General features: G+C 46.0%; 1 protein-coding gene across 1 annotated transcript in view; it reads right to left on the bottom strand.

Annotated features, from left to right (window-relative positions):
• Positions 1-22500, bottom strand: part of LOC110507396 (protein jagged-1b-like) — a 47541-nt gene that overhangs the window by 12686 nt on the left and 12355 nt on the right. The window contains exon 3 of the mRNA XM_036964866.1: positions 2423-2480. Coding sequence (XP_036820761.1) covers positions 2423-2480 — 58 coding nt within the window. The remainder of the gene's footprint in view (positions 1-2422; positions 2481-22500) is intronic.

Genomic DNA, 22500 nt, shown 5'->3' with positions numbered 1-22500 from the left:
TACTTGGGTATGACGCTACAAGCTTGGCACAGCTGTATTTGGGGAGTTTCTCCCATTCTTTCTCTGCAGATCCTCTCAAACTCTGTCTGGTTGGATGGGGAGCGTATTTTCAGGTCTCTCCAGAGATGTTCGATTGGGTTCAAGTCCGGGCTCTGGCTGGGCCACTCAAGGACATTCAGAGACTTGTCTGGAAGCCACTCCTGCGTTGTCTTGGCTGTGTGCTTCGGTTTGTTGTCCTGTTGGAAGGTGATCCTTCATCCCAGTTTGAGGTCCTGAGTACTCTGGAGCAGGTTTTCATCAGGGATCTCTCTCTGTACTTTGCTCTGTTCATCTTTCCCTCGATCCTGAATAGTCTCCCAGTCCCTGCCTCTGAAAAACATCCCCACAGCATGATGCTGCCACCACCATGCTTCACAGTAGGGATGGTGCCTGGTTTCCTCCAGACGTGACGCTTGTGGGCTGTCATGTGCCTTTTACTGAGGAGCGGCCTCCATCTGGCCACTCTACCATAAAGGTCTGATTGGTGGAGTGCTGCAGAGATGGTGGTCCTTCTGGAAGGTTCTCCCATCTCCACTGAGGAACTCTAGAGCTCTGTCAGAGTGACCATCGGGTTCTTGGTCACCTCCCTGTCCAAGGCCCCTCTCTTGGTGGTTCCAAACGTCTTCCGTTTAAGAATGATGGAGGCCCGTGTGTTCTTGGAGACCTTCAATGCTGCAGAATTTTTTTGGTACCCTTCCCCAGATCTGTGCCTCAACACAATCCAGTATAGGAGCTCTACAGACAATTCCTTCGACCTTGGTTTTTTCTCTGACATGCTCTGTCAACTATGGGACCTTATATAGACAGGTGTGTGCCTTTCCAAATCATAATTTACCACAGGTGGACTTCAAACAAATTGTAGAAACATCTCAAGGATGATCAATGGAAACAGGATGCACCTGAGCTCACTACAGAGTTCTAACGTACCTCTGGCAGCAACCTCAGCACAAAAACTGTTTGTCGTGAGCTTCGTGAAATGGGTTTCCATGGCCGAGCACCCGCACACAAACCTAAGATCACCATGCGCAATGCCAAACGTTGGCTGGAGGGGTGTAAAGCTCGTCGCCATTGGAGCAGTGGAAATGCGTTCTCTGGAATGATGAAACACGCTTCACCATCTGGCAGTCCGACGGACAAATCTGGGTTTGGCGGATGCCAGGAGAACACTACCATAGAGCCAACTGAAAAGTTTGGTGTAGGCGGAATAATGGTCTGGGACTGTTTTTCATGGTTTGGGCTAGGCCCCTTAGTTCCAGGGAAGGGAAATCTTAACGCTACAGCATAAAATGACGTTCTAGACGATTCTGTGCTTCCGAACTTTGGGGCAACAGTTTGGGGAAGGCCCTTTCCTGTTTCAGCATGACAATGCCCCAGTGCACCAAGCGAGGTCCATACAGAAACGGTTTGTCTAGATCGGTGTGGAAGAACTTGACTGGCCTCCACAGACTCCTTACGTCAACCCCATCAAACACCTTCGGGATGAATTGGAACGCCGACTGTGAGCCAGGCCTAACCTCCCAACATCAGTGCCAGACCTCACTAATGCTCTTGTGGCTGAATGGAAGCAAGTCCACACAGCCATGTCCCAACATCTAACGAAAAGCCATCCCAGAAGAGTAGAGGCTGTTACAGCAGCAAAGGAGGGACCAACTCCATACTAATGCCCCATGATTTTTAATTGAGATGTTCGAAGAGCACCACTCACATACTTTTGGTCATGTAGTGTGTCTGTCTGTTTTTAGAGAATGCTGCTCACATTCCTTATCATGCAGATTTCTCTGATTATGAGCAGAAACAAGGAGTGGAGTGTGAAATGAAAGGGTCTGACTGGGAGACCTCAGAAACACTGACACACACGTACAGGCACAATTAGAAACACACACACACACACACACACACACACACACACACACACACACACACACACACACACACACACACACACACACACACACACACACGTAAAGGCATACAGATTGGCTGCACTGCATCTCCCCTGCACATCGACACACATTCAAAACAGACACATACTGGTTGCACCTCCTTTTCGAGACAGCAAGGGGACCCAGTGAGGACAGAGGGGAACCATAGCCCCGGGTCACAAACGGGAAGGGGGAGGGGAGGGGGCCACATGCACTCTATGTCCCCCTCCCTCCCTGTCTGTCTGTCTGTATCACTGCTTATTTTCCTTTAAAGTGTGTGGGAAAGTATGAGAGTCTGGCTGTGCTCAGAGAAAGAAGGCAATTTAGTCTGTCTGTCTCTTTCTCTGCTTTTCTCTCTCTCTCTCACCCACACACACACGCACACGCACACACACACACACACACACACACACACACACACACACACACACACACTGTGGAAATTCTCTCTCCAGCCTTACCTGATTCTGATGTTTCGTTGTCATGGTCCAGAGCCTCTAACACCAAGGAGAAAGATTTCTGTGGAGGACAAAGAGAGAGAACAAGGTTCAGTCAATTCAGTTTTATCTACGTATGTAGTTCTGATACAAACAGATCTGTTACAAAGTTCTTAACCCCAATCTGGCGTAAAAACACCCAAAAGAGCTAGCCAAGAACACATAGTAGCTCACAGAAGGACTACCGATTTAAATGAAACAAATACAACCTTGCAACCTCGCAGTGTGAAGAAGAATGTCTTTTTTTTTTTACTCACAACCAGAAACGTCCATAAAATCCATATGGCAGTAGGGATGTGACGGTCATGGGATTTTGGATGATGGTAATGGGCCAGCCAAATGACCGCGGACATCGTAATAACAGTTAGAAAAGCAAAAAAATGTATATTATAATAAATATAAAAATTGAAATGATCTGACACACAGAATCTTCTCCGCTCCTGACTGCATGTGCCGCCATATAAATAGATTGAATAGAACGGGCGTCCCCATTCTAGTCATTGATGGCATAATGGGTGGACTGGCTGCCATTGCAAAGTGTACCCATAGCGAAACACCCCAATCCTTATTTTTTTTCTGGTTACATTACAGCCAATGAACAAAGTAGACCATAATCAGATAGTGTTGCATTGGAGAGCCAGTCAGGCAACTGATTTTTTTTTTATCCAATGGTAAACGGCCTGAGTGAACTATCTTAACGTATCCACCATCTTTGGCCATAGGAGCAAAGCAAGAAGTAAAAGCAGGAAGTGGAGCCATCAATATGTGCTGTGATTTGTTGATTCCACTCAACTGACATTACAAAAAAAAACCATTCCATTTCATGAGCCACATCAGTTAACATAATTTGAATGAACATTCTACATTTCAGCAAGGAGCAACAAAGTTTTAAAAAGTCCATGTTACCGCTGAAATGGACTCAACCACACGAATGCCAAGCTGTTCCGTCTTCAGGATATACAGTCTCTGAATGTCCTTGAGTGGCCCAGCCAGAGCCCGGACTTGAACCCGATTGAACATCTCTGGAGAGACCTGAAAATAGCTGTACAGCGACGCTCCCCATCCAACCTGACAGATCTTGAGAGGATCTGCAGAGAAGAATGGGAGAAACTCCCCAAATACAGGTGTGCCAAGCTTGTAGCGTCATACCCAAGAAGACCCGAGGCTGTAATCACTGCCAAAGGTGCTTCAACAAAGTACTGAGTACTTATGTAAATGTGATATTTCAGTTTTTTATTTGCTGACATTTCTAAAAAACTGTTTTTGCTTTGTCATTATGGGCTATTGTGTGTAGATTGATGAGGGGGGGAAATGATTTAGTCATTTTAGAATAAGGCTGTAATATAACAAAAAGTGGAAAATGTAAACGGGTCGGAATACTTTCCTGAATGCACAGTATATACAGCGCCCTCCATAATTACTGGGACAGTGAATCATTAAAAAATAAAAGTATACTCAAAAAGTTTGGATTTGAAATCAAACCATGACTATTACCGGTAGCTTAAAGTGCAGTCTGCTTTAAGTTGAGGGTACAGTGCCTTGCGAAAGTATTCGGCCCCCTTGAACTTTGCGACCTTTTGCCACATTTCAGGCTTCAAGCATAAAGATATAAAACTGTATTTTTTTGTGAAGAATCAACAACAAGTGGGACACAATCATGAAGTGGAACGACATTTATTGGATATTTCAAACCTTTTTAACAAATCAAAAACTGAAAAATTGGGCGTGCAAAATTATTCAGCCCCTTTACTTTCAGTGCAGCAAACTCTCTCCTGAAGTTCAGTGAGGATCTCTGAATGATCCAATGTTGACCTAAATGACTAATGATGATAAATACAATCCACCTGTGTGTAATCCAGTCTCCGTATAAATGCACCTGCACTGTGATAGTCTCAGAGGTCCGTTAAAAGCGCAGAGAGCATCATGAAGAACAAGGAACACACCAGGCAGGTCCGAGATACTGTTGTGAAGAAGTTTAAAGCCGGATTTGGATACAAAAAGATTTCCCAAGCTTTAAACATCCCAAGGAGCACTGTGCAAGCGATAATATTGAAATGGAAGGAGTATCAGACCACTGCAAATCTACCAAGACCTGGCCGTCCCTCTAAACTTTCAGCTCATACAAGGAGAAGACTGATCAGAGATGCAGCCAAGAGGCCCATGATCACTCTGGATGAACTGCAGAGATCTACAGCTGAGGTGGGAGACTCTGTCCATAGGACAACAATCAGTCGTATATTGCACAAATCTGGCCTTTATGGAAGAGTGGCAAGAAGAAAGCCATTTCTTAAAGATATCCATAAAAAGTGTCGTTTAAAGTTTGCCACAAGCCACCTGGGAGACACACCACACATGTGGAAGAAGGTGCTCTGGTCAGATTAAACCAAAATTGAACTTTTTGGCAACAATGCAAAACGTTATGTTTGGCGTAAAAGCAACACAGCTGAACACACCATCCCAACTGTCAAACATGGTGGTGGCAGCATCATGGTTTGGGCCTGCTTTTCTTCAGCAGGGACAGGGAAGATGGTTAAAATTGATGGGAAGATGGATGGAGCCAAATACAGGACCATTCTGGAAGAAAACCTGATGGAGTCTGCAAAAGACCTGAGACTGGGACGGAGATTTGTCTTCCAACAAGACAATGATCCAAAACATAAAGCAAAATCTACAATGGAATGGTTCAAAAATAAACATATCCAGGTAATAGAATGGCCAAGTCAAAGTCCAGACCTGAATCCAATCGAGAATCTGTGGAAAGAACTGAAAACTGCTGTTCACAAATGCTCTCCATCCAACCTCACTGAGCTCGAGCTGTTTTGCAAGGAGGAATGGGAAAAAATGTCAGTCTCTCGATGTGCAAAACTGATAGAGACATACCCCAAGCGACTTACAGCTGTAATCGCAGCAAAAGGTGGCACTACAAAGTATTAACTTAAGGGGGCTGAATAATTTTGCACGCCCAATTTTTCAGTTTTTGATTTGTTAAAAAAGTTTGAAATATCCAATAAATGTCGTTCCACTTCATGATTGTGTCCCACTTGTTGTTGATTCTTCACAAAAAATACAGTTTTATATCTTTATGTTTGAAGTCTGAAATGTGGCAAAAGGTCGCAAAGTTCAAGGGGGCCGAATACTTTCGCAAGGCACTGTATTTTATCCAAATTGGGTGAAATGACAGCACTTTTTGTCCATAGTCCCCACATTTTAGGGAACCAAAAGTACTGGGACAAATTCACTTATCTGTATTAAAGTAGTAAAAAGTGTAGTATTTGGTCCAATATTCATAGCACGCAATGACTACATCAAGCTTGTGACTCTACACATTTGTTGGATGCTTTTGTTGTGTGGAGTCACTTTTAATGTAAATAGTTATAGAATATGTTTCTAAACACTTCTACTATAATGTGGATGCACCATGATTATGGATAATCCTGAATTAAATGTGAATATTGATGAGTGAGAAAGTTACAGACCCACAAATATCCTACCCCCAAGACATGCTAACCTCTCACCATTACAATAACAGGGGAGGTTAGGGGTTAAGACGGTTATAAGGAAATTGTGTCAGCCCTATACAGCAGCATTAATGTGTTATGCCAAACTAGGCTACCCCAGATGTGTTACCCACATCTACGGAGCATTCTGGCAACTCCGCCAGGCCCTTAAGGACAGGGAGGAGGTTAGCATTTTTCCATGATCTGGGATCAGTTTTGCGTTTTAGATCATAAGAAATAATGTTATATGAACAGATCCTAGATCAGCACGGCCCCAGGTATGCTTGTATGATACGACAGAGTGGCGTGAACTATTAGGAATTCAGCAGCAATACAGAGAGAGAGACAGAGAGACAGAGAGAGACAGAGAGAGACAGAGAGAGAGATACAGAGAGAGAGAGAGAGAGAGAGAGAAACAGAGAGAGAGAGAGACAATTAGACAATTAAAAAATTAGAAAACACCTAAGACAAATGTCAAACAAAAAACATAAGCAGCAAAACAACCCAGAGCTACGATATGAATACTTTGAAACTCTGAAACAGTATAAACAAACACTGAAATGCAAGAAATTGAATTATACCAACAAGACACTTGATGAAATTGAAAACGCAATTGACCAAAATCAGTTCTGGGACATGTGGAACAATTTAAGCACAACAAAGCCACAAGAATTAGCCATACAAGATGTAGGAATTTGGAAAACTTACTTTGATAATCTATACAAAAACATCCCACAAAAAGACTTAAACCAGAACCAATTAGAAATTAAAGAAAAATTGAACATCCTGGAATCAGTCATTAAAAACAACCAAAATCCATTAGATTACCCAATAACCCAACAAGAACTAAATGAAAAGCTAAAATCTATTAAATCAAAAAAGGCTTGTGGTGTAGACAACATCAGAAATGAAATGCTGAAAAACAGCACACCTGAGTTGCAAAATGCTGTGCTTAAATTGTTCAACATGGTTTTAACTTCTGGCTGCTTCCCTGATGTCTGGAACCAGGGGCTCATCTCCCCTATCCACAAAAGTGGAGACAAATCAGACCCCAATAATTACAGGGGAATTTGCGTCAACAGTAACTTGGGAAAGATTTTCTGTAGCATTTTGAATTCAAGAATTCAAACCTTTCTTCAAGAAAAAAATGTAATAAGTAAATGTCAAATTGGCTTTCTCCCTAACCATCGCACTACTGACCATATATACACCTTACACACACTAATTAATAAACACGTCCACCAAAAAAAAGAGGGCAAAATCTTTGCTTGCTTTATTGACTTTAAAAAAGCATTTGATTCGATTTGGCACGAAGGGCTATTCTACAAAATTCTACAAAGTGGGCTTGGTGGTAAGGTGTATGACTTAATAAAATGTATGTACACAGAAAATAAGTGTGCAATAAAAATCAAAAACCAAAGAACAGAATTTTTTTCACAATGTCGAGGTGTGAGACAAGGCTGCAATTTGAGTCCAAATCTTTTCAACATTTATATCAATGAATTAGCAGACATGTTGGACCAATCTCCAGCCCCAGGACTCACACTATTTGACACAGAGGTGAAATACCTGCTATATGCTGATGACTTGGTACTTCTATCACCAACCAAAGAAGGTCTTCAACAAAACATTAATATTCTGGAGCAATATTGCCATAATTGGGCCCTGGCAGTAAATTTCCAAAAAACTAAAATCATGATTTTCCAAAAAAAAAACAGATGTCAGAAACAAAAATGTAAATTCACCCTGAACAACACCTTAATTGAACACACAAAAAATTACACCTACCTTGGTCTGACCATATCTGCATCGGGAAACTTTAATATGGCAGTGAATGCACTCAAAGAAAAAGCCCGCAGAGCAATGTATGCAATAAAAATGAAATTATTCAAAATCAACATCCCAATTAGAATTTGGACTAAAATATTTGACAGTGTAATCCTACCAATAGCACTTTATGGAAGTGAGGTTTGGGGGCCACTCAATAAACTGGATTTTAAAATGTGGGACAAACATCCAATTGAAACCCTACATGCAGAATTCTGTCGGAAAATTCTACAAGTCCAGAGAAATACACCAACTAATGCATGTAGGGCAGAATTGGGCCGTTTTCCAGTAATAATGAAAATACAGAAAAGATCATTAAAATTTTGGCTACATCTAAATTCAAGTCCAAATTCGAGTCTGCAATTTAAAGCACTTCAAGCCCAAGAGCTGAGCCCAGAAACGAGCCCTCTCAGTCAGCTGGTGTTGGACCTCACCAATCAAGCTGACACCAGCACTGCTTCAAAAGAAAGAATTCCAATAAACAAAATCATGAACCAATCAAAGGAATCATACTTACAATACTGGAAAAACGAAACAAAATCCCAAAGCCGACTAAATTGCTATCTGACCCTAAACAGAGAATATGAATTGGCTGATTATCTCTACTCTGTCAGAGATACGAAGCAGAGACAGATCCTTACCAAGTACAGGCTGAGTGACCACCGATTGGCAATAGAAACCGGCAGACATAAAAAGACATGGCTACCCAAAGAGGAGCGTGTATGTGGTCACTGCATGACAGGGGAGGTAGAGACAGAGATGCACTTTCTCCTTTACTGTGATAAATATTCCTCACAAAGAGATTCATTATTCACAGAAATTACTACATATATTCCAAATTTTTACAAATTGAACCCAGAGGAAAAACTAAGAATACTCATGGGCGAAGGAGCAATGGCTCCTCTTGCAGCCAAATATGTATTTTCCTGCCATAGCCTGAGGGACACTGAATAATAACATCTGCATAGTAAACAGTAACTTACTTATTATTACTATTATTGTTATTACTATAATTATTAATGTTTACTGTAGACTGTTACCATTTTATTGTTATTATTTTTGTATTATTATTTACTACCATTTTATATTATTATTTGCTATCATTTATAATTTTGTTACAATGTATATGGTATACATTGTTGCTTTGGCAATATTGACACAATGTTTTTCATGCCAATAAAGCAGCTTGAATTTGAATTTGAATTTGAGAGAGACAGAGGGAGAGAGAGAGAGAGAGAGAGAGAGAGAGAGAGAGAGAGAGAGAGAGAGATAGAGAGAGACAGAGAGAGAGACAGAGAGAGAGAGACAGAGAGAGAGACAGAGAGAGAGACAGAGAGAGAGAGACAGAGAGAGAGAGACAGAGAGAGAGAGAGAGAGAGAGAGAGAGAGAAAGAGAGAGAGAGAGAGAAAAAAAGAGAGAGACAGAGAGAGAGAAAAAGAGAGAGACAGAGAGAGAGAGAGAGAGAGAGAGAGAGACAGAGAGAGAGAGAGAGAGAGAGAGAGAGAAAGAGAGAGACAGAGAAAGAGAGACACAGAGAGAGAGACAGAGAGGGAGAGAGAGAGACAGAGAGAGACAGAGAGACAGAGAGAGAGAAACAGAGAGAGAGAGAGAGAGACAGAGAGAGACAGAGAGAGAGAGAGAGAGAGAGAGAGAGAGAGAGAGAGAGAGAGAGAAAGAGACATAGAGAGAGAGAGAGACAGAGAGAGAGACAGAGAGAGAGACAGAGAGAGACAGAGAGAGAGAGAGAGAGAGAGAGAGAGAGACAGAGAGAGAGAGAGAGAGAGAGAGAAAGAGAGAGACAGAGAAAGAGAGACACAGAGAGAGAGACAGAGAGGGAGAGAGAGAGACAGAGAGAGACAGAGAGACAGAGAGAGAGAAACAGAGAGAGAGAGAGAGAGACAGAGAGAGACAGAGAGAGAGAGAGAGAGAGAGAGAGAGAGAGAGAGAGAGAGAGAGAGAGAAAGAGACATAGAGAGAGAGAGAGACAGAGAGAGAGACAGAGAGAGAGACAGAGAGAGACAGAGAGAGAGAGAGAGAGAGAGAGAGAGAGAGAGAGAGAGAGAGTACTGTATAGACGACTACATCTGGCTACAACGGGGCCCATACAGAAGACAGGGACAAGCAGCAGATATCTGACGAATTTGGATTTACTGAGATACCCGACTCAGGGGAGATAAGGAGGACAGGTGTTTTTTTGTTGTTGTTGTTTTTATAGACATGGGTCTGAATTATTCAGCAATGAATAATTCAGATACATGTCCCCCCTTTCTCCATCCCTCCTCTCGCTCTCTCTCTCCGAAACACCCCAGCAGCTGCCATGCAAATCACCCCGCCATGCATTGTGGGTAGGGTGTCCTCCTAAAGGGCTGCATGGATGTGCAGTCACGACTCTGCTCTAAGGGCCCACCGCCGAGGGGATGAGTGGAGCGAGGGGGGGAGAGATGGATGATGGAAGGTGAGTTTAGACGGAAGGAAAGAGGGCGGAATATAAGATAAAAGATAGTAAGTGAGCCGAGAGTAAATTATATGTATAAGAATGAAGGGAGGGAAGGAGGGAGGCGGGAGGAGGTGTAAAAATGTAAAAATGTGTAGAGGGCAGTTTTTTAGAGGTTGGAAAAGACATTCAGGAGTGGGGAGGGAAGGATGAAGGGCGGGGAAGGTGCGCAGGAGTGTAGACGCTGAGGGCGTGTGTGCGTGTGTGTGCGTGTGTGTTCGTGTTCATACTTGAGTGTTTTTCACTCCACTATCTTTACCTATGGTGTTTACAATCCACCCCCATTAACACACACACAGTGGTCGCCCGCATCAGTCAGAGTGCTAATGAGAGCCATTGAGACCTCCCAGACTGCAAGCAGGGTGTTTGTGGCTCGGGATGCTGGAACCATTTGGATTCATTGATGTTTGTCATCTCTCAGAACGTTGGAAAATTATTATAGACTAGTGCGTGGACAATGGCAAATTAGAATCGAAGAACAATGACCGCTCTACCTATTCTATTTCTATAGGGGGAGGGGGGGGGGGAGGGGCGCGATTATGGGCGGAAGTCATCACCGGTTTGGGCATCCTGTCGGAAGACTTCTGGGTAGGGAATTACGCCGTGTCCAATACACCTTTCTCATCCCCTTTCTCTCCTTACATCTCTCTCAATTCAAAGAAATTCTAAGGGTTTTAATTGGCAGGAGAAACATGTGTTTACAGAGCCAAAGCGAGTGGACTAGACCACATACAAACGTGAAACACACAATCAGAAATGAATGGTAAACACTACACTCACAAATGTTCCAAAGGCATAGAGACATTTCAAAGGTCATATTATCTCTCTCCCTCTTTTCTCCTACCGCTGCCCCACCCCTCCCCAGTCCTTCACCAACCAACCCCCATTCTCCCCCACCCTGTACCTGCTCCCATGTCAGCAGCTGGCTACGACCTAAGGGAGGGCCCATGTGACCAGAGGTGGGAAAAGTTCCCAATTGTCATACTTGAGTAAAAGTATAGATGCCTTAATAGAAAGTTACTCAAGTAAAAGGAAAAGTCACCCAGTGAAATTCTACTTGAGTAAAAGTATTTGGTTCTAAATATACTAAAGTATCAAAAGTAAAAGTATAAATCATTTCAAATTGCTTCTTTTAAGAAAAGCAGATGGCACCATTTTCTTGTTTGGAAAAATGTATGGATAGCCAGGGGCACACTCCAACATTCAGACACAATTTACAAAAGATGCATTTGTGTTTAGTGAGTCTGCCAGATCAGAGGCACAAGGGACGACCATGTGTTGTCTTGATAAGTGCGTGAATTGGCCCATTTTCCTGTCCTTCTAAGCATTCAAAATGTAACGAGTACTTTTGGGTAAAATGTACGGAGTAAAAAGTACCTTATTTTCCTTAGGAATGTAGTGAAGTAAAAGTTAAAGTCAAAAATATAAATAGTAAAGTAAAGTACAGATACCACCAAAAATAACTTAAGTAGTACTTTCAAGTATTTTTACTTAAGTACTTTACATCACTGCATACACACACACACACACACACACACACACACACACACACACACACACACACACACACACACACACACACACACACACACACACACACATCCACGCAGAGCCCAGGTCATACACACACACAGCCAGGTGACACACGCACTCAGGAAGGGTGTACCAGTGACCAGACCTTTTTGCTAAAGCTACCATTTTCCATCCTGAAAATAAGCAATAAGAAAAATATTAGATTTCTGGTCAAACAGATGGAAAAGGTGTTTTAGAAAACATCTACCAGACAAGTTTATAAAGATATTAGAAATATATCCAAAACGACAGTTGGGTTGATACATTTGGACAGCACAGTACAGCACGCAATAGAGTACAGCGAAGAAAAGTCGAGTTCAGTACACAGTAGACCACACTAGAGTTGAGTACACTATAACTGAACTCTACATTTTAGTCATTTAGCAGAAGCTCTCATCCAGAGCGACTTAACAGGAGCAATTAGGGTGAAGTGCCTTGCTCAAGGGCACAGCGAGTACTCTACTCCAATCTACTGTGCTGTACTTTGATGCCCAAACATAGGAAATATAGACGTCTATGATTGGTTTAGATTTGGTCCTGTCTGGAACAACCAAATGTTTGTTTTTTTTCAGGGGGGGGGGGGCAGAGCTCATTAAAATAATATTCAGTGTGTAGAAAATGCCCAAATATGCAAAGGAGAATGTCGAATATTTATACCTTTGTGTACCTATTTAGAATACATCGCCATGAAGAGAATGACATTCATATAGAATGATTATTCATCAGGGACCCTTCATGAAATTCCCATTACCATAATGTAAATCCACTTCACCTACTGCAGTTCAATAACCAAAACGGATTTGTTTCAAAGTCACGGTGTCGTGTCATAGCTGACAGCCCGTTCTTTCTGCAGACATTCAGAGCAGATATTTAACAAAGTTCTTGGAAACATTTTTTATTTTTTTTTAAACTGAGGTTAGATTTGACCGAAATTCTGTTACCAAACTTTGCCTTTGCACTATTCTTCCAGTAAACGTGTTCATGTCAAAAATGAATTGTGAAATTGTTTAAAGTAGTCATTGTGCATAGAGGTGTACGGTTTGTTAAACTTTAAAATCAATGTTTTTAGTTTGGCCACACATTTTAAGTAGAAAATCAGCGTCTCAGTGCAATTCCGTTACCGTGGAATTGTCCAATTGTTTGATGTGAACTGTGCCATAAGGATCATTATCATAAACGCATCACTTTCCAATAATGCTATACTACAAAGCAGATACACTGTCCAACACACTTCAGCATGTCATCTATCAGTAACGCAATCAACACAGATATGCAAATCAGATGCACAGAAGCATACCAACAGTTTAACACACAGGTATACACAACAACAATAGGACAAATATAGGTGACCAACCAAATCATTGTTATTATCATTAGACCACAATAGTCTGCTATTAAATACATGCTGTGAATGTATACACCCCTAGCACCCCCCACATACACTACATCCACTCACTCTCTCACACACTGACAGAAACATACAAACAAACTTTTGACCCATGATATTTCCCTTCTCTCCTTGTCACCCAACCCTGCAGTTCCACCAGAACAGAGTGGTTCCACTCTATCTCTTACCAGTCTGGTTAGAAATACACAGATACGTTGCTAAGTAAAAATAAATATTTAAAAAACAGGCCTGAGTGAGTACACGGTGAGTGTGTGTGTGTGTGTGTGTGTGCGTTTATGACCAGAGAGAGAGGAAATTAAACAACAATAATGAGACACATGGCTACTGACTGTGGTGATTTTAGCATGTAAATCTTGTGTGGGGAAAAACCCACCAAAAATGTTTTATGCATGCCAGTAAAGCCACAACACAACACTAAACAATACACGAATTGCACTATAACGGTGACAAGCGGTGCTGACAAACGGTTAGGGCCTACATAAAGCTGTCCCAACAGCAGTCCCAACGTCTTACCACTGCTACACCTGGCTATCAGCGGAGCCTTGTCTGGCAGCGAAACAGTTCATTCAGCCTCATCTACTGCCTTTAAAAAAAAACATAGCTGATATGGACAACTTGCTGAAACAAATGTGATTTCTACTGACAATTGAGATGTACAAACTATGGCATAAAGGGACGAAGATCGTATAAGAGGCCATCTGTAATTTCGATTAAGACATTAATGAGCGAGCTGGGGACGGATGAGGCCAACATAACAAATAGTTGAGCACTTTTGAAATGTACAGGGATCGAATTCAGAACATGGGCAGTTCTTACAGTATTCTCCCTGTACACCAAGTCAGAACCGTAGGATAAATAAAGGGGCATACAAGCAGACAATGAAAGCTCGTACAATATTCGATGATGACATTTCTCTAAAACAGGCTATATGAGAAATGTGCACCACCAAGTCGGAACAGTAGGCTAATTTATGAGGTGAAAAGGGAGTAAATTAATAGGGTGAGGCACATGGGCTACTTACAGCTTACCACACAACATACAGTACACTTAGTATTACTTTCTCTTCTACTGTATACATATCTCCCTGGCATATTATATAATTTATGCAGCAGCATACAAGACATTTTTGGACTCATCTTGTTGTGCTGTGCTCTCTTGAACAGGAAGGTGGTGCCGCGCAATGTGGCCAATGACCTTGAGCATTCTTGAATGGGCACTTCTAATGTAAGTCTATGGCAGCACCCAAGGGGCTTGAATTTTCAAGCTCTACCCGTATATTTTGCTGTGACGTAGTGTCCCCATGAGTGACAGAACACTGAGCCAATCACGGCTCTGCCCCACCTGTCCTGAATGACTCGTCGCCACTGGCCACCGATGATATAAGCGACACTGACAATAGTGCAGTGATATTTTTAATGTTAGTCACCAAAACAACAACAGAAGGGATGACAGAGCCGGGGAGTGATGTGGATGAGAGCATGGTGTACCTGTGTCTGTGTGAGTGTGTATTTGTGTGTTTGTCAGGGTGGAATGTCGCTGTGGGAGTGTGTGTGGGAGTGCAGTGTTGTCTGGTGTGTGTGTGTGTGCGTTGACGACCACAGTGTGTCTTGTGTGTGTTATTTCATAGTTCACTGTGAGAGCGCGTGTGTGTGTGTGCGTGTGCGTGTGTGTGTGTGTCATGTAGAGCTGAGGAGTGGGCTCAAAGTGTGTCACGGGAGTGAATTGAGAGGCTGGAAGAAACCATTAAAACACTTATAATTGAAGTTGATTCGTTCAAGAGGACACTCAACTTCACTATTCCTAACTTCTCTATTTCCTCTGGAAAACTTCCATGGAATGTCTGTCATCTCTTGCAGAACTGTCATTTATTTCATCTTTTCTTAAACCACTGTTCTGGGAGCAATTTGCTAATTCTACCACTCGTAACCTCTCCATCCGCAAAAAGTCTGAGGTTGATGTTGCTGTGGGCTGGAAGGACGATGGGGCCCTTTTCCATTTGGACATACCACAGATCCACAGTTGCAGGTCTCCACAGCTATGCCCTCGTTGACCACTCTTCTTAACAGGCTGTGTTAGCATGGAGAGAGAACGAGAGGGAGTTCCCAAAACAAGACGCAATAACAACAAGGAAATTAAAACGGCCATAAATCGCTGGAAACTGTCTGATCGTTTCTCCCTCCCTTCCCCTCCAGTCTACCATAAATAAAAACAAGGCTTGAGTTAATGATACCCAGACAGATGCCCATGTATGCCCACAATCCTTTTCCTCAAAGCTCATGGAGCCAGGTGTGCCCCTCTCTCCATTTCTCCCTGATAAGCACTCTCTCTTCCTTTCTCTATCTCTCTTTCTCTCTCTCTGTTTCTGTCTCTCTCTGTTATCTCTTTTATCCCTCTCACTCCATTTCTGATGGGCACTATGACCCCCCCCCCCCCCCCCCCCCCCCCCCCCCCTCACTCTCCACCTCTCTCTGAGCCCTCAGACATGGGCAGGGTAGGATATCCCGGCTGAGCCAGGCTGTACAAACACAGCTCTACGACAGGAAGGACTCCCATCCCTGAGAGAGGAATTTCCCCTCCACGCACACACACACACACACACACGCACATACACGCACACACATGCAAAAGTGCACATGATAAATATGATCGTCAAAACTATCGATTATAACAGTATTCTCTCTCGCTCCCTTCTACCTCTCTCTCTCTCTCTCTCTCTCTTTCTCTCCACCACCCCATGTTCTACAATCCGTGAGCATCACACCAATCATTCTGCTACCAGGCCCATTACTATCATAACCCCTCTCTCATACAGATGGCACCACTCACCTGGAGTATCACGAGCCCAACTGTAATTATAGACACACACACAAACACACACACATCCACACATGTCCCTTCAGTGACAGTGTTGTCATGACAGCGGTGCTTGAAGCTGGATACGATGGCTTGCACCACACCAGCAACACCCGAATGGAATCACAGTAACAGTGGGTCCATCCTAATTCCCTATATAGTGCACTATACCCTATGGACCCTGGACAAAAGTAGTGCACTACATCCAGAAAATAGGGTGCCATTTGAAACCTGAAACCTAGAACAGACATGGACTAGCCCCTGGGTGTACGCATCCACACCACCCTGCTGGCATCCACCCCACCCTGCTGGCATCCACCCCACCCTGCTGCCATCCACCCCACCCTAGTGGCATCCACCCCACCCTGCTGGCATCCACCCCACCCTGCTGGCATCCACCCCACCCTGCTAACATCCACCCCACCCTGCTGGCATCCACCCCACCCTGTTGGCATCTACCCCACCCTGTTGGCATCCACCCCACCCTGCTGGCATCCACCCCACCCTGCTGCCATCCACTCCACCCTGTTGCCATCCACCCCACCCTGCTGGCATCCACCCCACCCTGCTGGCATCCACCCCACCCTGTTGGCATCCACCCCACCCTGCTGGCATCCACCCCACCCTGTTGGCATCCACCCCACCCTGTTGGCATCCACTCCACCCTGCTGCCATCCACTCCACCCTGCTGGCATCCACCCCACCCTGCTGCCATCCACTCCACCCTGCTGCCATCCACCCCACCCTGCTGCCATCCACTCCACCCTGCTGCCATCCACTCCACCCTGCTGGCATCCACCCCACCCTGCTGCCATCCACTCCACCCTGCTGCCATCCACCCCACCCTGCTGCCATCCACTCCACCCTGTTGGCATCCACCCCACCCTGCTGGCATCCACCCCACCCTGTTGGCATCCCCTCCACCCTGCTGCCATCCACTCCACCCTGCTGCCATCCACTCCACCCTGCTGCCATCCACCGCACCCTGCTGCCATCCACCCCACCCTGCTGCCATCCTCTCCACCCTGCTGCCATCCACTCCACCCTGCTGGCATCCACCCCACCCTGCTGCCATCCACTCCACCCTGCTGGCATCCACCCCACCCTGCTGGCATCCACCCCACCCTGCTGCCATCCACTCCACCCTGCTGCCATCCACTCCACCCTGTTGCCATCCACTCCACCCTGCTGCCATCCACTCCACCCTGCTGCCAGCCACTCCACCCTGCTGCCATCCACCCCACCCTGCTGCCATCCACTCCACCCTGCTGCCATACACTACACCCTGCTGCCATCCACCCCACCTTGCTGCCATCCACCCCACCCTGCTGCCATCCACTCCACCCTGCTGCCATCCACCCCACCCTGCTGCCATCCACCCCACCCTGCAGCCATCCACCCCACCCTGCTGCCATCCACTCCACCCTGCTGCCATCCACCCCACCCTGCTGCCATCCACTCCACCCTGTTGGCATCCACCCCACCCTGCTGGCATCCACCCCACCCTGTTGGCATCCCCTCCACCCTGCTGCCATCCCCTCCACCCTGCTGCCATCCACCCCACCTTGCTACCATCCACCCCACCCTGCTGGCATCCACCCCACCCTGCTGCCATCCACTCCACCCTGCTGCCATCCACTCCACCCTGCTGGCATCCACCCCACCCTGCTGCCATCCACTCCACCCTGCTGCCATCCACTCCACCCTGTTGCCATCCACTCCACCCTGCTGGCATCCACTCCACCCTGCTGCCATCCACTCCACCCTGCTGCCATCCACTCCACCCTGCTGCCATCCACTCCACCCTGCTGGCATCCACTCCACCCTGCTGCCATCCACTCCACCCTGCTGCCATCCACTCCACCCTGCTGCCATCCACCCCACCCTGCTGCCATCCACCCCACCCTGCTGCCATACACTCCACCCTGCTGCCATCCACCCCACCCTGCTGCCATCCACCCCACCCTGCTGCCACCACTCCACCCTGCTGCCATCCCCTCCACCCTGCTGCCATCCACCCCACCCTGCTGCCATCCCCTCCACCCTGCTGCCATCCACTCCACCCTGCTGCCATCCACCCCACCCTGCTGCCATCCACTCCACCCTGCTGCCATCCACCCCACCCTGCTGCCATCCCCTCCACCCTGCTGCCATCTCCTCCACCCTGCTGCCATCCACCCCACCCTGCTGCCATCCACTCCACCCTGCTGCCATCCACCCCACCCTGCTGCCATCCCCCCCCACCCTGCTGCCATCCACCCCACCCTGCTGCCATCCACCCCACCCTGCTGCCATCCACCCCACCCTGCTGCCATCCACTCCACCCTGCTGCCATCCACTCCACCCTGCTGCCATCCACCCCACCCTGCTGCCATCCACCCCACCCTGCTGCCATCCCCTCCACCCTGCTACCATCCACTCCACCCTGCTGCCATCCACTCCACCCTGCTACCATCCACTCCACCCTGCTGCCATCCACTCCACCCTGCTGGCATCCACCCCACCCTGCTGCCGCGTGATCCCGTCCCTCCTCTGTTCCTTTATGCTCTCCATCTTTGTGTTCTTTCATTCAGGACATGATTAGTATCAGACTCTTCATTCCCTCCCATTCCACCTCTCCTCCTCCTCTGCCTCTTTGAGTCACATTCTTAGCGGGTTAATTGGCTTGACAAAGTTATGTGATTCCAGGCTACTTCAAACGCTCTGAAACAACAGAGCCCTCGCAGCATGGTGTGTTCCCTCCCTGACCCCCCCCCTCTAGTCTCATCTCCCCCATCGTGTCCCTCTCGCCTCCCCGGCCCATAACGAGATGCCCCCTTTGGCTTCCGCAGGAAATTACCTCGTCTGGTCACTGGCTGCTAAACATCCACATTTGTGGTTTTTAGTATGAGGCACGGCCAGCGAGAAAGTAGGTATAGGGATGTGTGTGTGTGTGTGTGCGCGCGTGTGTGTCTGGATGGCCTCTCAAAATTCCCCTGCTTCTACTTTCTCAGTAAACCGGATTCAAGGCTGTGGAGAGAGAAAAACTGTCCATCCCCAAAAATATAGACAAGCACCCGCAAGTACACACCCAACACATACGTACACACTCTCTTTGCGTGCAAAGAGGAGATATCAGGTTAGTGTGTCAACCGCCCACACACAGACAGCAGAACAGAATGAGAGTGGTGTTCATGGGTTAATAATGAGTGGTACTTGGAGAGTGTGGCTCCCAAGACGCCACGGTGAGGTTAAAAAGAAGGAAAGGACTTGGAGGAGGACATAGAAGAGACAGGGAAGAACACTTGGGACCCAGAGGTTTATCCCGTTCATGACGCTCCATTCGCTGTCGCTGAAAGGGGAGACCCCCAGGAGCACCGTTAGTGGTATGGTTATTGTTCCCTGCTCCATACAATTCCCACCGCAAAGGAAACTACGGTGAGCCCCAGCTACGTCGTTGCTGTTTGGGTTCTGTACTACGGATTTGAAATGAAACAATGACTGGGAGGTTAAAGTGCAGATTGTCAGCTTTCATTTGAATTTGAAGTTATGTTCATCCACACTTCATGTTCCCATGATTATGGATAGTCATGAATTAATTGTGAATAACGAGGAGTGAGAAAGTTACAGACGCAAAAATGTTAACCTCCCCTGGTTAATGTAAGGGTGAGAGGTTAGCATGTCTCAGGGGGTATGATATTTGTGCGTCTGTAACTTTCTCACTCATCATTATTACCGATTCATTCAGGACTATAATATTCAAAGTGTCATTTCAAAACCAAAGTGCTGGAGTACAGAGAAATACTTCTGTAGCTCACTGTGTGTGGTTTCACGTCACCAGAGGGACAGAAGTGAGAGCGAGGGCAGTAACAATGAAAGGAATGGGTTTACATGGGGATAAAGAACAGAGAGAGAGAGAGGGCGAGGGAGGGAGAGACACAGTCGGGGGGAGAGAGAGAGAGAGAGAGAGAGAGAGAGAGAGAGAGAGAGAGAGAGAGAGAGAGAGAGGGCGAGGGAGGGAGAGAGAGGGAGAGCGAGAGAGAAGGGGAGAGAGAGAGGGGGGACAGAGGGAGAGAGAGAGAGTGGGAGAGAGAGAGACAGGCAGACAGAGAGAGAGAGAGAGAGAGAGAGAGAGAGAGAGAGAGAGAGAGAGAGAGAGAGAGAGAGAGAGAGAGAGAGAGAGAGAGAGAGAGAGAGAGAGAGAGAGAGAGAGAGAGAGAGAGAGAGAGAGAGAGAGAGAGAGAGAGAGAGAGAGAGAGAGAGAGAGAGAGAGGCCATGTGCTGTAAAACCCACAGCACACAACACATGGCCTTCAGCAGAGCCTGGACCTGCTAGAGCAGTACTGCCAGACCTGGGCCCTGGCAGTAAACCCCCAAAATACTAAAATAATGATTTTCCAGAGAAGATCCAGATCTCAGGGAATTAGACCAAAGTTCTCAATTGGTACAAAATATATAGAGTAATGCACACACTACAATTACTTAGGTTTAAAAATAAGCTCAACTGGACACCTTAATGAGGCAGTGAATGAACTGAGAGAGAAAGCACACAGGGCATTCTACACCATTAAAAAGCTAATTCAATTTGAAATACCTATTACAATTTGCTAAAACTAATTGAATATGTCATTGAACCAATTGCACTTTATGGCAGCGAGGTGTGGGGTCCACTTGCAAAACAAGATTTCATCAAATGGGACAAACACCCCATTGAAACCCTGCATGCAGAGTTCTGTAAGATTCTCCTACAAACAATGCATGCAGGCCAATATCCACTAATAATAAAAACTCAAAAAAAGGCAATTAAGTTTTGGAAACATCTAAAATACAGTGACCCCCTCTCATATCATTACCAAGCCCTGAAATGCCAAGCTGAACAAAGAAAAGAGTCCCCTCATCCAGCTGGTCCTGGGGCTGAGTTCACAAACCTGTTCTACTAACACACTGAGGCCTCAGGACCCTCACCCAGCTGGTCCTGGGGCTGAGTTCACAAACCTGTTCTACTAACACACTGAGGCCTCAGGACCCTCACCCAGCTGGTCCTGGGGCTGAGTTCACAAACCTGTTCTACTAACACACTGAAGCCTCAGTCCCCTCATCCAGCTGGTCCTGGGGCTGAGTTCACAAACCTGTTCTACTAACACACTGAAGCCTCAGTCCCCTCATCCAGCTGGTCCTGGGGCTGAGTTCACAAACCTGTTCTACTAACACACTGAGGCCTCAGGACCCTCACCCAGCTGGTCCTGGGGCTGAGTTCACAAACCTGTTCTACTAACACACTGAAGCCTCAGTCCCCTCATCCAGCTGGTCCTGGGGCTGAGTTCACAAACCTGTTCTACTAACACACTGAGGCCTCAGGACCCTCACCCAGCTGGTCCTGGGGCTGAGTTCACAAACCTGTTCTACTAACACACTGAAGCCTCAGTCCCCTCATCCAGCTGGTCCTGGGGCTGAGTTCACAAACCTGTTCTACTAACACGCTGAAGCCTCAGTCCCCTCATCCAGCTGGTCCTGGGGCTGAGTTCACTAACCTGTTCTACTAACACACTGAAGCCTCAGTCCCCTCATCCAGCTGGTCCTGGGGCTGAGTTCACAAACCTGTTCTACTAACACACTGAAGCCTCAGTCCCCTCATCCAGCTGGTCCTGGGGCTGAGTTCACAAACCTGTTCTACTAACACACTGAGGCCTCAGGACCCTCACCCAGCTGGTCCTGGGGCTGAGTTCACAAACCTGTTCTACTAACACACTGAGGCCTCAGGACCCTCACCCAGCTGGTCCTGGGGCTGAGTTCACAAACCTGTTCTACTAACACACTGAGGCCTCAGGACCCTCACCCAGCTGGTCCTGGGGCTGAGTTCACAAACCTGTTCTACTAACACACTGAAGCCCTCAGGACCAGAACATCCAATCAATCAGGATAAACCAAATTACAACACAGTCAAAACAAAACTACATTGTTTATTGGGAAACACAAGCACAAACACAAAGCAAAATGCAGTGCTATCTGGCCCTAAATCGACAGTACACCGTGGCTAAATATTTGACCATGGTTACTGCACAACAGCAGAACCTGAGACGGAGCTGCATTTCCTGACAAAATGTAAAAAATATAAAACAATTAGAGAGTGTCATATACTTATTGTTATTGTTGAATGTATGGTTATTTTGACACTTGGTTATTGTTGTTACTGTTGACGATTTGATTCTCATTTTTTTTTTTTTTTATATTGTAAATATCCAAAATAAGCTTTGGCAATATGTACATTGTTACGTCATGCCAATAAAGCAAATTGAATTGAGAGAGAGAGAGAGAGAGAGAGAGAGAGAGAGAGAGAGAGAGAGAGAGAGAGAGAGAGAGAGAGACACAGTCGGGTGGAGAGAGAGAGAGAGAGAGAGAGAGAGAGAGACA

The sequence above is a fragment of the Oncorhynchus mykiss genome, chromosome 27, assembly GCF_013265735.2.
Source record: "Oncorhynchus mykiss isolate Arlee chromosome 27, USDA_OmykA_1.1, whole genome shotgun sequence".
NCBI lineage: Eukaryota > Metazoa > Chordata > Actinopteri > Salmoniformes > Salmonidae > Oncorhynchus > Oncorhynchus mykiss.
This window is presented reverse-complemented; position numbering and strand designations above follow the sequence as displayed.